This window comes from Rutilus rutilus (assembly GCF_951802725.1).
Source record: "Rutilus rutilus genome assembly, chromosome: 3".
Classification (NCBI taxonomy): domain Eukaryota; kingdom Metazoa; phylum Chordata; class Actinopteri; order Cypriniformes; family Leuciscidae; genus Rutilus; species Rutilus rutilus.
The window spans coordinates 22,520,412-22,532,889 of NC_140211.1; the positions used below are offsets into that span (position 1 = coordinate 22,520,412).

At 41.7% G+C, this 12,478-nt stretch overlaps 1 protein-coding gene across 1 annotated transcript; it reads left to right on the forward strand.

Annotated features, from left to right (window-relative positions):
* The first annotated feature begins 418 nt into the window (after positions 1-418).
* LOC311288308 (putative nuclease HARBI1) lies at positions 419-3,048 on the forward strand. Its single transcript, XM_084405649.1, has 2 exons — positions 419-1,321; positions 2,155-3,048. Exons 1-2 carry the CDS (start codon positions 530-532, stop codon positions 2,380-2,382), a joined length of 1,020 nt encoding a protein of 339 aa, XP_084261775.1. The 5' UTR covers positions 419-529; the 3' UTR covers positions 2,383-3,048.
* The last annotated feature ends 9,430 nt before the right edge of the window (positions 3,049-12,478 follow it).

Genomic DNA, 12,478 nt, shown 5'->3' on the forward strand with positions numbered 1-12,478 from the left:
ATTGAATAAAAAAAAAAGACTTAATGTCAAATACTCCACAATAATTTCAGACTTCCTCATCTGATGTGGAGAGACCAGCTTGTCTGAGCGTAGCCTTTAGGAGGCGGATCTCAAGTTTGCTGCAGTTTGGTCAGAGTCAGTTGTTCCTCTGCCAGACGAAGCTGTGCTTCTGCCCTTTCAGGCTCTTTTTGCAGAAGTGCCTTGTAATCATCATCTTTGTTTGATGAAGGGCGCTTCAAGCCTTTCCTCTGAGATCCTGTGGCAACTACCACTGGCTCAACCAATGAGGATCCAGCTTCTTCCTCAGGAACAGAGCTGAGATTCAATATAAATACGCTCTCTGGATCAGCCTCCATGGTTCCGTTGCTTTACTATAGTGAACATTGTTCATCAATTATAGGCCTTGGGTCCAATTGCCTCAATTGAACACAAGCCAAAACTAATCAGTTGTAATAGGTGTGTTTGAAAAGACCAACTACACAGCCATATAAATCAGCCTTTCTCAGAGGATTCACAGAGAGACAGTGAAATGGCAGGTGTTGTCCACCGCCACCACCACTTTGCCAGGAGAGGATACCGTCAAAGGGTGTATGTTGAACGTACCAAGCCACTGGAGCAATACACCACTGAGGAGCTGTATGTCCGGTTTCGCTTTGGGAAGGCTGATATAGAGTACCTTGTGAACCTTCTCAGGCCAAAACTTCAACACAGAACCCAAAGGAGTCACGGTCTGTCTGTGGAAGACCAGATCCTCATTGCTCTCCGATTTTATGCATGTGGGACTTTCTATCAAGTTGTTGGTGACTATATGGGAGTGGTGAAATCAGCTGTGTGTGATGTGGTGAGAGATGTGTCAATCGCACTGGCCAGCCTGGTCAATGAATTTGTTTCTTTTCCAAAGGACAACCAGATTGCCCAGGCCAAGCGCAGCTTTTTTCTTTTGGGGAATATGCCCAATACTATTGGAGCAATCGACTGCACACATGTGCATATACAAGCACCTCGTGAGAATGAATGGGAGTTTATAAACAGAAAGGGGAGGCACAGCATCAATGTCCAACTTGTGTGTGATGCTGACCTCATCATCACCAACTGCGTTGTCAAGTGGCCTGGGTCTGTCCATGATGCACGCATCCTGAGGGAGAGCGCTCTATATAGAGACCTCCAAACCAACCGACCGGATGGCATAATATTAGGAGACAGTGCCTACCCACTCCTACCATGGCTGATGACTCCTTTTCTAACAGCAAATACACCGGCGCAGGCACGCTTCAACACTGCTCATTGCAGAGCAAGATGTGCAATTGAGCGTTTAAATGGAGTTCTTAAAGGGATACTCCACTTTTTTCGGAAATAAGCTCATTTTACATCTCCCCCAGAGTTAAACAGTTGAGTTTTACCGTTTTAGAATCCATTCAGCCGAACTCCGGGTCTGACGGTACCACTTTTAGCATAGCTTAGCACAGATCATTGATTCTGATTAGTCCAGTAGCATTTCTTTCAAAATGACCAAAGAGTTTCAATATTTTTCCTATTTAAAACTTGACTCTTCTGTAGTTAAACCGTGTACTAAGATCGACGGAAAATGAAAAGTTGCGATTTTCTAAGCCTATATGACTAGGAACTACTCTCATTCCGGCGTAATAATCAAGGAACTGTGCGGCTGTACCATGAGTGCAGCAGGCGTAGTGATATGACGCAGCGCCTGAAAATAGGTCTAATAGGTTAGACAAACTTAGTCCCGGTCACGTTGGAAGAAGTTACCGAGCTGGGGACTATTTTCAGGCGCTGCGTCATATCATTACGCCTGCTGCACCCATGGTACAGACACACAGTTCCTTGATTATTACGCTGGAATGAGAGTAGTTCCTAGCCATATCAGCCTAGAAAATCGCAACTTTTCATTTTCCGTCGATCTTAGTACACGGTTTAACTACAGAAGAGTCAAGTTTTAAATAGGAAAAATATTGAAACTTTTTGGTCATTTTGAAAGAAATGCTACTGGACTAATCAGAATCAATGATCTGTGCTAAGCTATGCTAAAAGTGGTACCGTCAGAACCGGAGTTCGGCTGAATGGATTCTAAAACGGTAAAACTCAACTGTTTAACTCTGGGGGAGATGTAAAATGAGCTTATTTCCGAAAAAAGTGGAGTATCCCTTTAAGACGCACTTTGCATGCCTTAACTACCTGAGAGCGGAACCACAGAAAGCATGCAGCATAACCCTTGCCTGTATTGTCCTGCACAACATCGCTACTAAGCGCAATGTCCCTCTCTGTGCTGACAATGATGCACCTGAGCCCCTTGGAGACCCTAACCAACCTCCTGCATTCTGCCAGAACGAGCAAACAGGACGTGCAACAAGGGACGCCAATAGTTAGACACTATTTCTGATTTGGATTTGTTTTGGATTTAAAAAATCAGTGATTGCCATTCTTTGCATTTTTTTGGTTATTCTGTAATCATTGCATGCATCACTAATAAATATTCTAAAAACAAAAATATTTTCGATTGTGATGAATATATATATCAATTAGTGACAGAATAAAATGTATTGGTTTTGGTCAATTTTGACAGCTGTTTGGGGGATTATTTTATGAGGCCAAACTCTTTCTACTTTGCTGTAGGCCTATACTGAAAGGCTGAATACGTTAAAGCCTACCTAATCACTGTAGCCTGACGGATGAACAAATAAAATTAAAACCTTATGAATAAATAGGATATCTTGTAAGATACTGCATGATCCAAATATAGTATTATTTGATACATTTTTAAAGTTTTCATTACATTTTGGGCATGAAATCCACGCTGAATCCACCCTTCTGATGGGATCAGTTTAATCCAGATTTTTTGGATCAAAGTGATCCAAATCCTACAAAAAAGTTCTGAAAAACCCAAACTAAAGGTTTGATCCGGATCAAAACCAAGATTGGATTACGTGATCTAATCCGATTATGTAATCCGTTTTTTCTTTTGAAAAACCCATTTTCAAGATTTGATCCAATCCGTTATCCAAAATCCTAGTGGATTACTTTTGAAAAACCGGGCCCTGGTGTCTGAGAATCACCAACGGGGTTTTACAACAGTGTTGTCAAATATCTATTCCGAAGCTGTGGGGGGAGCTCTAGAGAGAAACCTGCGAGCAAAAAGCAGCCTCAAAACATGGGACAGCACACAAGGGAGTGTTGCATGGCACACACATGTGCTTGGTGAGGCGCCTCTGCTTGCCCTTGCGTGTGCTGGAGAGGCATACCTTGCAGTGACGCCTGGTCTTGCTGCCCTGGGAAGTGGTCTGAGGGACTTCAGATGGGAAATGCCTAGCTGTAAGGCGCAGAGGAGTGTCCAAGGCAGGACGCCCTCCTTTAGCTGGACACCGCAATGTGCTGTACTCCTCCAGCAGCCCTCTCATCAGGTTCGTTCTGAATTGTAGGGAGGTGATTTCCTTTCCTACTCATAGTAGAGCACATCAATAGGGAGTGAGGAGAATAGAATAGAATGTGACAGTGTGGTCTGTTTTTTATTGTGAATTTGTTAACACTTTAGATTACATTAATTAAAAATGTTATCACTTTTTATCTTGTTTATATTTATTATTAAATGATTTGTATCCATTTCTCACCAGTAATTTGCCGATAGACGATGTGGCTGTTGAGTAAAACAGTGTCAAGTACATGAAAAAAGATTTTCTTGTACAACTTGGTAGACTTTCTGGCGCATTCATGAAAACCAGTCATCATATCAGCTTTGTCAACTGCCCCCATCTTTTTGTTGTACTCGAGCACACAGACTGGCTTCATCCTTGGCTGCCCAGTGATGTGATCCAGCTTCCCTGTGGCTGCCATACCAGTTGGGTGGACTGTGGTAAGGACATGGACATCCCTCTTGTCATGCCATTTTACTGCCAACTGTGACCCATTCTCTTCGAATTCCACCTCACCTTTTTTCATCTTACAGGTGAACTTTGGCATCCCTTTCCTGTTTGCGCGCACAGTCCCACAAGCTCCAGTGCCAAGTGACAAGAGGTGCTGGAAAAGTGTGGGACTACTGTACCAGTTGTCCACATAAAGAACATGACATTTTCTTAGGTAAGGTGCTAGAAGTGTCATCACAACGGACCCAGAAATCCCAAGTCCTGGGTAATGTTGGATGTCAGTGGTAGATCCGGTGTAAATGATCATGTCCTCCACATAACCAGTGAGCACATCACACAAAACAAAAAACTTCACCCCAAATCTGTGCCGTTTGGAAGGAATGAACTGACAAAATGCCAGCCTGCCTTTCCACTTCATCAGAGACTCATCCACACACAGATCCCTGTATGGCACAAAAATGCGACGAAAGGAGGAGGTGAGAGCAGTGAAAATGTTTCTGATTTTTTTCAGCGGGTCATTGGAAACTGCTGTCGCATTGTTTGCGAAGTGAAGACAGCGGAGGAGCAGAAGGAAGCGATCCTGTGAGAACAAAGACCTAAAAAATGGGGTCAAGAGCATGGGGTCTGTGCTCCAGTAATCACAAAGTGATGGTTTTTTTATCACCCCCATTAGGAGAACTGACACTAAAAATGTGTACATTTCAGGGATATTTGTTGGAACCCATTTAACCAGCTTTCCTTTTATTTCCCTTTCTTGCAAGTCAGAGGCATAGCGGTTTGTTTCCTCCACAATTTCTCCCATGACATCTTCTGTGAGGAACATTTTAAAACAGTTGACCTCACTGGGTGATTCTGGTGGATTTTGCACACCACAGAGCTGGTTGTCAAAATTGCCTGGGCCAGGAGGATTAAAAAGGTTGGTTGCCTTCCATAACAATGAGTTTACCTCTTCTGCCTCATTTAGGACTGGTGTCGTCTCTTCATCTGCAATGTTGTCAAGAGCTTCAAGGTTTGGGGGAAGATCTTCATCGCTGTCACTCTCTGCCTCGCTGTCAAAAATGTCCTCATCAGAATTAAAAAAAATGTCCTCAATTTCCCCATTTGTCAGTTTTCTTCTTTTATATAAATTTTCTGTCATTTTCTCTGAAGTTGGTGAGCTTGATTAAAGTTGTGTCTTTACAGTAGAACAAATGCGAGTGTGAGGTAACGGTGACGTCAGCTCTACATCACTTGTCAGCGGGAAAAAAAACTTGCAATGCATGACAGTTAAATCTTTTTTATTTTTTTATACAAAATATTTACAAACTTGTAGTTATTAACATCGTTAACAATATGTAAGGGAACTCCTAATGTGGTTTTAATACTTGGAGAAAAAAAGATCATGTTGATCGGTAAGTTATCACGGGCTATGGGCGCCGCCATTATTTGTTTACAATACTGATGGAGAGTCGGACTCGGAGCCTGCTGGATTTACAACATGCAAGATCATCCATGTCTCCCGAAATATATGACAGTAACCCCCGCTTCACTGCATCTCACGCGAAGCTCCTGCTTGACGCTCACGCGCTGCTCCTGGTGTGAATGCACTCATTGATTAACATGCACGCACGCCGAAAAAAATACGCGCTGCTCACGAGTCTGACACTTGCTGTGTGAAACGGCCGTTTTATCTACAAGGTGTGTTTGACTCGAATAAATATTAATATTAATATTACATCATATTTAAAAGGTTATTTTGCTGTTATAAATATTAGTGTGCAATAACAAACTATATATTTGTTATAGTGTAATGTAATTTAAAGTGAATGAAACCTAAAATAAACATTAAAATACACTGAACAGTTGTGATAATGATGAGAGCTGAGCATGTCCGTGTCTGGCTGAGTGCCAGTCAAAGCGGGAAAGCAGTGAAAGCAAAGGTTTGAAATTTTGAATTTAGCAGTTGATCACGTGATTCACTGAACGTTCTAATCACACCGGTGTGATCGTACGCTCCAGGGACCAGCCTAGACTGATCACACCGGTGTGATCGTACGTGTCAAAGGGTTAAAGGAACTAAAGGTGTTCGAATAAACACGAAACACACATGATCGTTGTCATGCGGTGAATCCGGACAATTGTGGAACAGCTGTGTCGTCATCAGCCTTCATGCAGCCCAGTGCAGCCACTCTTGCCTAATGCACAAGCCTTATACCTTGAGGTAAAAATACCCACGGGTGAATCCAGCAACGCTCTGCAGGTGGCGTCGGAAACGCAGGAACAGGCGCTCAGCAGACAATCTCGGAAGCGAACCGGCAATTCTACGTCGTCTGTGCCAGGCAACGCTCCACAGTCAGCATCAAAAACAGTCTGTCAGGACAAGCACGCTGCAGTCTATGCTAGGAAGATCCGAAAGCGCGACAGGTAAAAATCACTTTTGGTGCTATACTTCTAAACCGGCGTGCATTTTGATTCAAACTTGACTCGGCGGCCTCGTTTACACTGTCAGTGACATGTGACCCAATTCCGATTTTTTGCTCATATGTGACACAGATCGGATGTAAACAGGGAAAAAAAAACCTGCATGCATTCGGATATTTCGAGATCGGTTTCAGGCCTTGTTCATGGAAATAAATCAGATATAAATCAGATATGTGCCAAATGCCAATGCGACTGTCATGTAAACAGGCAGATCGGATTTTCTGAGGCATTATCTGCGGTTTAATGACGAGAGAAACCCCAACACGCATCTGCAAAGGGATGGAATGGCCCTACAAAACGTTGTGTCCTCGTAGGAGAGGAATGTGGACACACGTGGACACAACATATCAAAGGTTGGCTTGCTCATCCTAAAATTTCGGACCCACTGCTCGTTAAATTAAGCCCGCCACGATCTCATGAAAGTGCGTAGGCCTATCTATAGCATAAATTTTATTTCTTGTGCCATTTACGCCAAAAATAGTTTATGCGTGCATATGATATGCAGTTTTCGTGTGCATATGATATGCACTTTATGGCGTGTAATACGCACGCACTCCACACCCATAATCTTACCCAAGGGGCTTACAGTGTGTATCATGCACGCGAAAATGATTTTTGGCGTATAAATGGCAGGAGAAATAAAATGAATGCTATAGATCCGCACTTTCATAAGATCGTGTTGTTCCCACCAGTCCTCCTGAAATCTCTCTCGCACACAATAACTGAAGCATATTATATGCGCAGGCTGCAATGATGGCCCATTTCGTCGTCCTCTGCCTTAAAATCTTGGTGATGTTTGGCAAACTTCGCATATATATCGCAAAGCTAGCATCAAGCATATTTCGTGTTCGTTCATCTGTGCAAGAACCCCCTTTAAGCATGCGTGATGTTTAAGATAGTATGTCAAGTGTAAACACATGAAGGCCGCAGACTTCGAAGGATGCAGCCTATGCGTCCTTCGAAGGACCATGTAGCCTTCGTAGGATTTCCTAATTGCACAACCAGGTGTTCCCGATTACCGCCCCTGGCGCCAAGCAACGGTGCGAGAGGACAGCTGCCATACTGATAATTCTTTTGATATAATTGAGTAAACAGCTAGAGCCAGAATCGGCTATTGTCATTTTTATGTTTTACATTTTACTGGAAGACATGGTGAGGATGATTCAGCCCCGGTGCTGCCGGGTCATGTATTTTCGGCTTAGCCAAGACCATGGCCAGCTAAATTACGCCTAAAAATTACAGCTAAAAATTATATATAAAATTTTTTTTTGCACATTTTTTTTTTCAAAGGTTCAAATGTTCACTTATATCTTACCTTGATGCGATTTTTTTTTTTTTATTATGTACACAAATGGACCATGGTGAACGTACAGGTTTTCAACCCTGTTTGAATTCACCTTATTCCGGAAGTAGCACTGGGTGGCGGCATCCGCGTAATCTCACTTCCTGGTTTAGCTACTTAGCGCTTTGTTTGCCCTGGTCCAATCTGTTATCTGTCTTGATATAAGTAGATAGACTATAATATTATAGCCAAATGCGTTGGCCTATGGTTATTAACAACTGCTGCAACGTACTAATAAAGTACATTTCACTTGAAGCTTTTGAAACAATGCCACAATCAAATTATTTAATAGCTGTGCCTTTCTAATAGCTATTACTTAGTTATGAAGATGTGCACAAACACTACTACATGTAAAGTTTGAAACATTATTACACCAGTTTGTTTGCTTAATCACCAGATACATTTGCAGTGTATAGCCAACAGATGAGAAAAAAATAGCCACGAACTGGTGTAGAAAGAAAGTAGAGCCTCAACTAGAAGAACAAGAGGGTAACGTTAGCTTAGCTAACTGCTAGCTGCAATTTCTTATTTTTTTATCTCTAACACAAGTAATGGCTGTAAAATAAATCCAGCGACTGAATTCTAGAGGGCCATAGCTTTCAAACAAGGTATAGCATGTGTATGTGTCCTGTAGTGAGACCATTACAACATTAGATGTGTGTGGCTAATGTAGGCTAAACACTACACATCGGCCGGGCTGCGATCAGACAGGCAGAGACGGGTCATATAAACACCTAAAAGTCGTTTAAAAATTACCCCGAGAAACAGTGCATTGCTGTGCTGTTGGTACACACGTACATAGCACATTTGGCACAAATTAGCTTATCTTATGTGACATTTTATCAGTGAGACTTCTCTGCAGTTCTCCTCGAAATTGAATGAGGGTCCGCTAAACCGGAAGTTGGTTTACAACGGAAGTACTGGACAGAAGTAAAAGTGGGCGGGGCGGAATAAGGTGAAAATAAACCCATACCAGTTGAATATAAAAAAAGTCCAGTGCAAACTTACTCCCGCTCGTCATCTGCAGCTGTCACAGTTGCTAGGCGACAAGAACAATCAACAAAGAACAATTTGTTAGTATTGTCAGAGAATGTCTAATATGGCGAGAAGTTTCACTCTCACTACACTTCCGGCTTCTGAACTGGTTGCAGTTCCACTCTGATTCCATATGAGGGCGCTCACAGGACGAGTGCAGAATGAATGGAGGTCAATGGCGGTATACCCCTCAAAATCCACTTTTCTCAGGATATAATTTTTTGTCTAGTAATTTGAATGTTGTATACGAAAGATAGATGCAAAGAAATTACACATTGCTGGGTGTTAGATTTTTTAGAGTCACTTATTTGCTTTAAAAAAGTCTTTCAAAATGTCAATGACGTCAGAATGCTGACGTCATTAGCAGAATGCTAGCGTGTTATGGGCAACAACAACTCAACCTGTAAGAAATCAAAACGACATAAGTACTCGTTCATTCAACTTTCGACCTAAAACCCATGTTGAACTTGCAAAACCTACAATCAAATCTGAGATTTCTCAACGGCAATCGGGTGAAAGAGACAAATTTAGCCGTCTAGCCCCATTGACTCCCATTCATTTTGCACTCATGGCGAGCGCCCCCCAGTGGAACTCTGGTGGTACTACAACCAAAATTCGGTACAAGAGGGCTTAATAGGGAGTGGACAGGCTCTCCGTAGACGGGCTCTGGTATTGTCACAATAGCTTGTTTGCATATGACGTCACGTCACTGCGTTGCCATGGCGCGAAATGCAGATGGAGGGCAGGAAGTGATTTGTTACATTTAGGAAGCACTATAACAAACTCAAAATGCCGATGTTTTGCGTCGTTTATGGTTGCTCAAATCGATTAAACCACGAGGAGTTTTATCGTGTACCAAAAGTTGTTGTTCATAAGGGGGAAAAATGCAAGAAATTGACCGAAAAACGCCGGAAAAAAATGACTTGCAAACCTACGTCTGCGGTCGGGAGGAGCCGAATCATAAAACGCCCGTGTGTCAAGTCAAGTCAAGTCAAGTCAAGTATATTTGTATAGCGCTTTTCACAATACAGATTGTATCAAAGCAGCTTCACAGTATTAAATTAAAATAATACAACAAGGTTTGTTTCTAGTGGAATTTATTGATAAAATCAAATTAGATATCCCCAGAATATCCCCAACTGAGCAAGCCAAAGGCAACAGTGGCAAGGAACCGAAAAACTCCATCAAGTGACCTAATAGTGTCCTAAAACTCCATCAGGTGACCCAATGGAGAAAAAAAAACCTTGGGAGAACCCAGGCTCAGTCGGGGGCCAGTTCTCCTCTGGCGTTTATTAACTAGAGGCCGGATTGTAATTTGAACTGTAAGATTAAAAATATTATATGAATGCCTGGCTGAAGAGATGCGACTTTAATCTAGTTTTAAACTGGGAGAGCGAGTCTGAGCAACGAACAGTATCAGGAAGACTATTCCAAAGTTTTGGAGCTAAATGTGAAAATGCTCTCCCTCCTTTGGTGGTTCTGGATATCCTAGGTATGACCAAAAGCCTTGAATTTAGTGATCTTAAAGAGCGCGATGGATTATAGGGCGATAGAAGATCCGTTAAATAGACTGGAGCTAAGCCGTTTAGGGCTTTATAAGTCAGTAGCAATACCTTGTAATTAATACGGAACTTTATAGGTAACCAATGCAGTGATGATAAAATCGGTGTTATATGATCATATTTTCTTGATCTAGTAAGAACTCTAGCGGCGACATTTTGGACTAACTGTAGCTTGTTAATTGAGGATGCAGGACAACCGGCTAATAAAGCATTACAGTAATCTAGTCTCGAGGTCATGAATGCATGAACTAACTTTTCTGCATCAGAAACTGATAGCATATTACGTAGCTTAGCAATGTTTCTAAGGTGGAAAAAGGCGGTTTTTGTAACATATGAAATATGATTTTTGAAAGACAGGTTGCAATCGAGTATAACACCCAGGTCTTTTACTGTAGAGGATAAAGTAACAGGACATCCTACTATATTAAAGTTGTATTGCGAGAGGTTTTGTGGGCGGTTTTTTGAACCGATAAGTAGTACCTCTGTTTTGTCTGGATTTAATAAAAGAAAATTACGCGTCATCCAATCTTTTATATCTTTAACACACTCTGTCAATTTGGATAATTTAGCGTTTTGTGTGCAGTGATCACTTAGTCAAAGGTGAATTAATACAATTTATGTGGATGTTTGTGTAACGTACCAGTTTCTGAACTTTGTAAAGTTAAAGTAATTGTTTCTTCTTTTCTTTGAGTTTGTAAGTTACCCCTGTAACTGAAGACAAATGTAACGTTACAGGCAAATCTTTCAATTCAATTGAAAAATCGCTCCTCTTCATAACGTATGGATCACGTCCAACATATGTTTAAATTTTTTGTTATATTTTTCGCTTGTAATATCGTCTAAAGTAGTACAGTTCGGACTTTCCTCCATCTCGTCCATTCCGCTCTTCACTTCCTGCCCTCCATTTGAATTTCGCGCGTCATCACAATCACGTGACTGCAAACCACCTATAGGCCTACATTGCAGAGATGGGGGACTCGAGTCACATGACTTGACTCGAGTCAGACTCGAGTCGCAAATTTAAAGGTCCCGTTCTACGTGATCCCATGTTTCAAACTTTAGTTAGTGTGTAATGTTGTTGTTAGAGTATAAATAATATCTGTAAAATTATAAAGCTCAAAGTTCAATGCCAAGCGAGATATTTTATTTAACAGAAGTTGACTACATAAAACGGCTCGATTGGACTACACCCCTCTACTTCCTTCATTAGTGACATCACCAGAACCGTGTTTAGACTAACCTCCGCCCACAGGAATGCTCCCTCAACTCTACTGGCTACTTGCGCACTTCTTATAACTTAGGCTACTGTGTTTACTCAGCTCTTACCGTGATTTTCTGAAGTAAAACTGACGCTTCATCTTTTGTGTGATGTACAATAAACTTTATTAAACTCATCAGTACATGTTTGATCATCATTCGGACCTGGTCCGAAACAGCAGACTTGTAGGCTGTTAATAAATAATGGATACATACAAGCAGATGACAATACGTTATAATAACCGTAATTAAACTACTAAACCATACCTGTTTCATCTCTATACAGCACTCTGACTCTGTAGGCATTATTGTCCGACTCGAAATGAACGCCGTTACTGAGAGTTTCTGATATTATCATCATTCCGTGAGATGAATTTGTCCTGACAGACTGAGCGCGAGCTCATGAAGCTCCGCCCCCTGGGTCGTCCAGCAGCAGCTCATTTGCATTTAAAGGGCACACACTGAAACAGCTCGTTTTTCTGAGCCCCAAAAAATGTCAATTTAAACATGCTGTAAAAAATGATCTGTTGGGTATTTTGAGCTCAAACTTCACATACACACTCTGGGGACATCAGAGACTTATTTTACATCTTGTGAAAAGGGGCATACAACGGGACCTTTAAGGACTTGAGACTTGCTTGACTAAATTAAGAAAATGACTCGACTTGACTTTGACTTGAGATCCAATGACTCGAGACTTGACTTGACTTGAACTGTATGACTCGAGAATGACTTGATTTACATTTTTATATAAATCATCGCAACATCAATTGATGAACAAAATGAAAGCAACGGAACCATTGACGCCAGTCATCAGATTCTGCGCGTTTGCGTGACGCTGCACAAGCACAGAAAAAACACATCGCGGTGAGCGCGCTAAATATAAAAACACAAGGCATCGTTGTCCCATGGCATCTCCCAGCATTGTTTCTTTTTGGATATAAAGACTA

What these genes read in the sequence shown, in the direction of transcription:
- LOC311288308 (XM_084405649.1), top strand. Translation starts at nt 530, where the DNA reads ATGGCAGGTGTTGTCCACCGCCACCACCACTTTGCCAGGAGAGGATAC. An exon ending in CAATTGAGCGTTTAAATGGA is followed by an intron (nt 1,322 to 2,154) that starts GTTCTTAAAGGG and finishes AAAAAAGTGGAG; the next exon opens with TATCCCTTTAAGACGCACTT.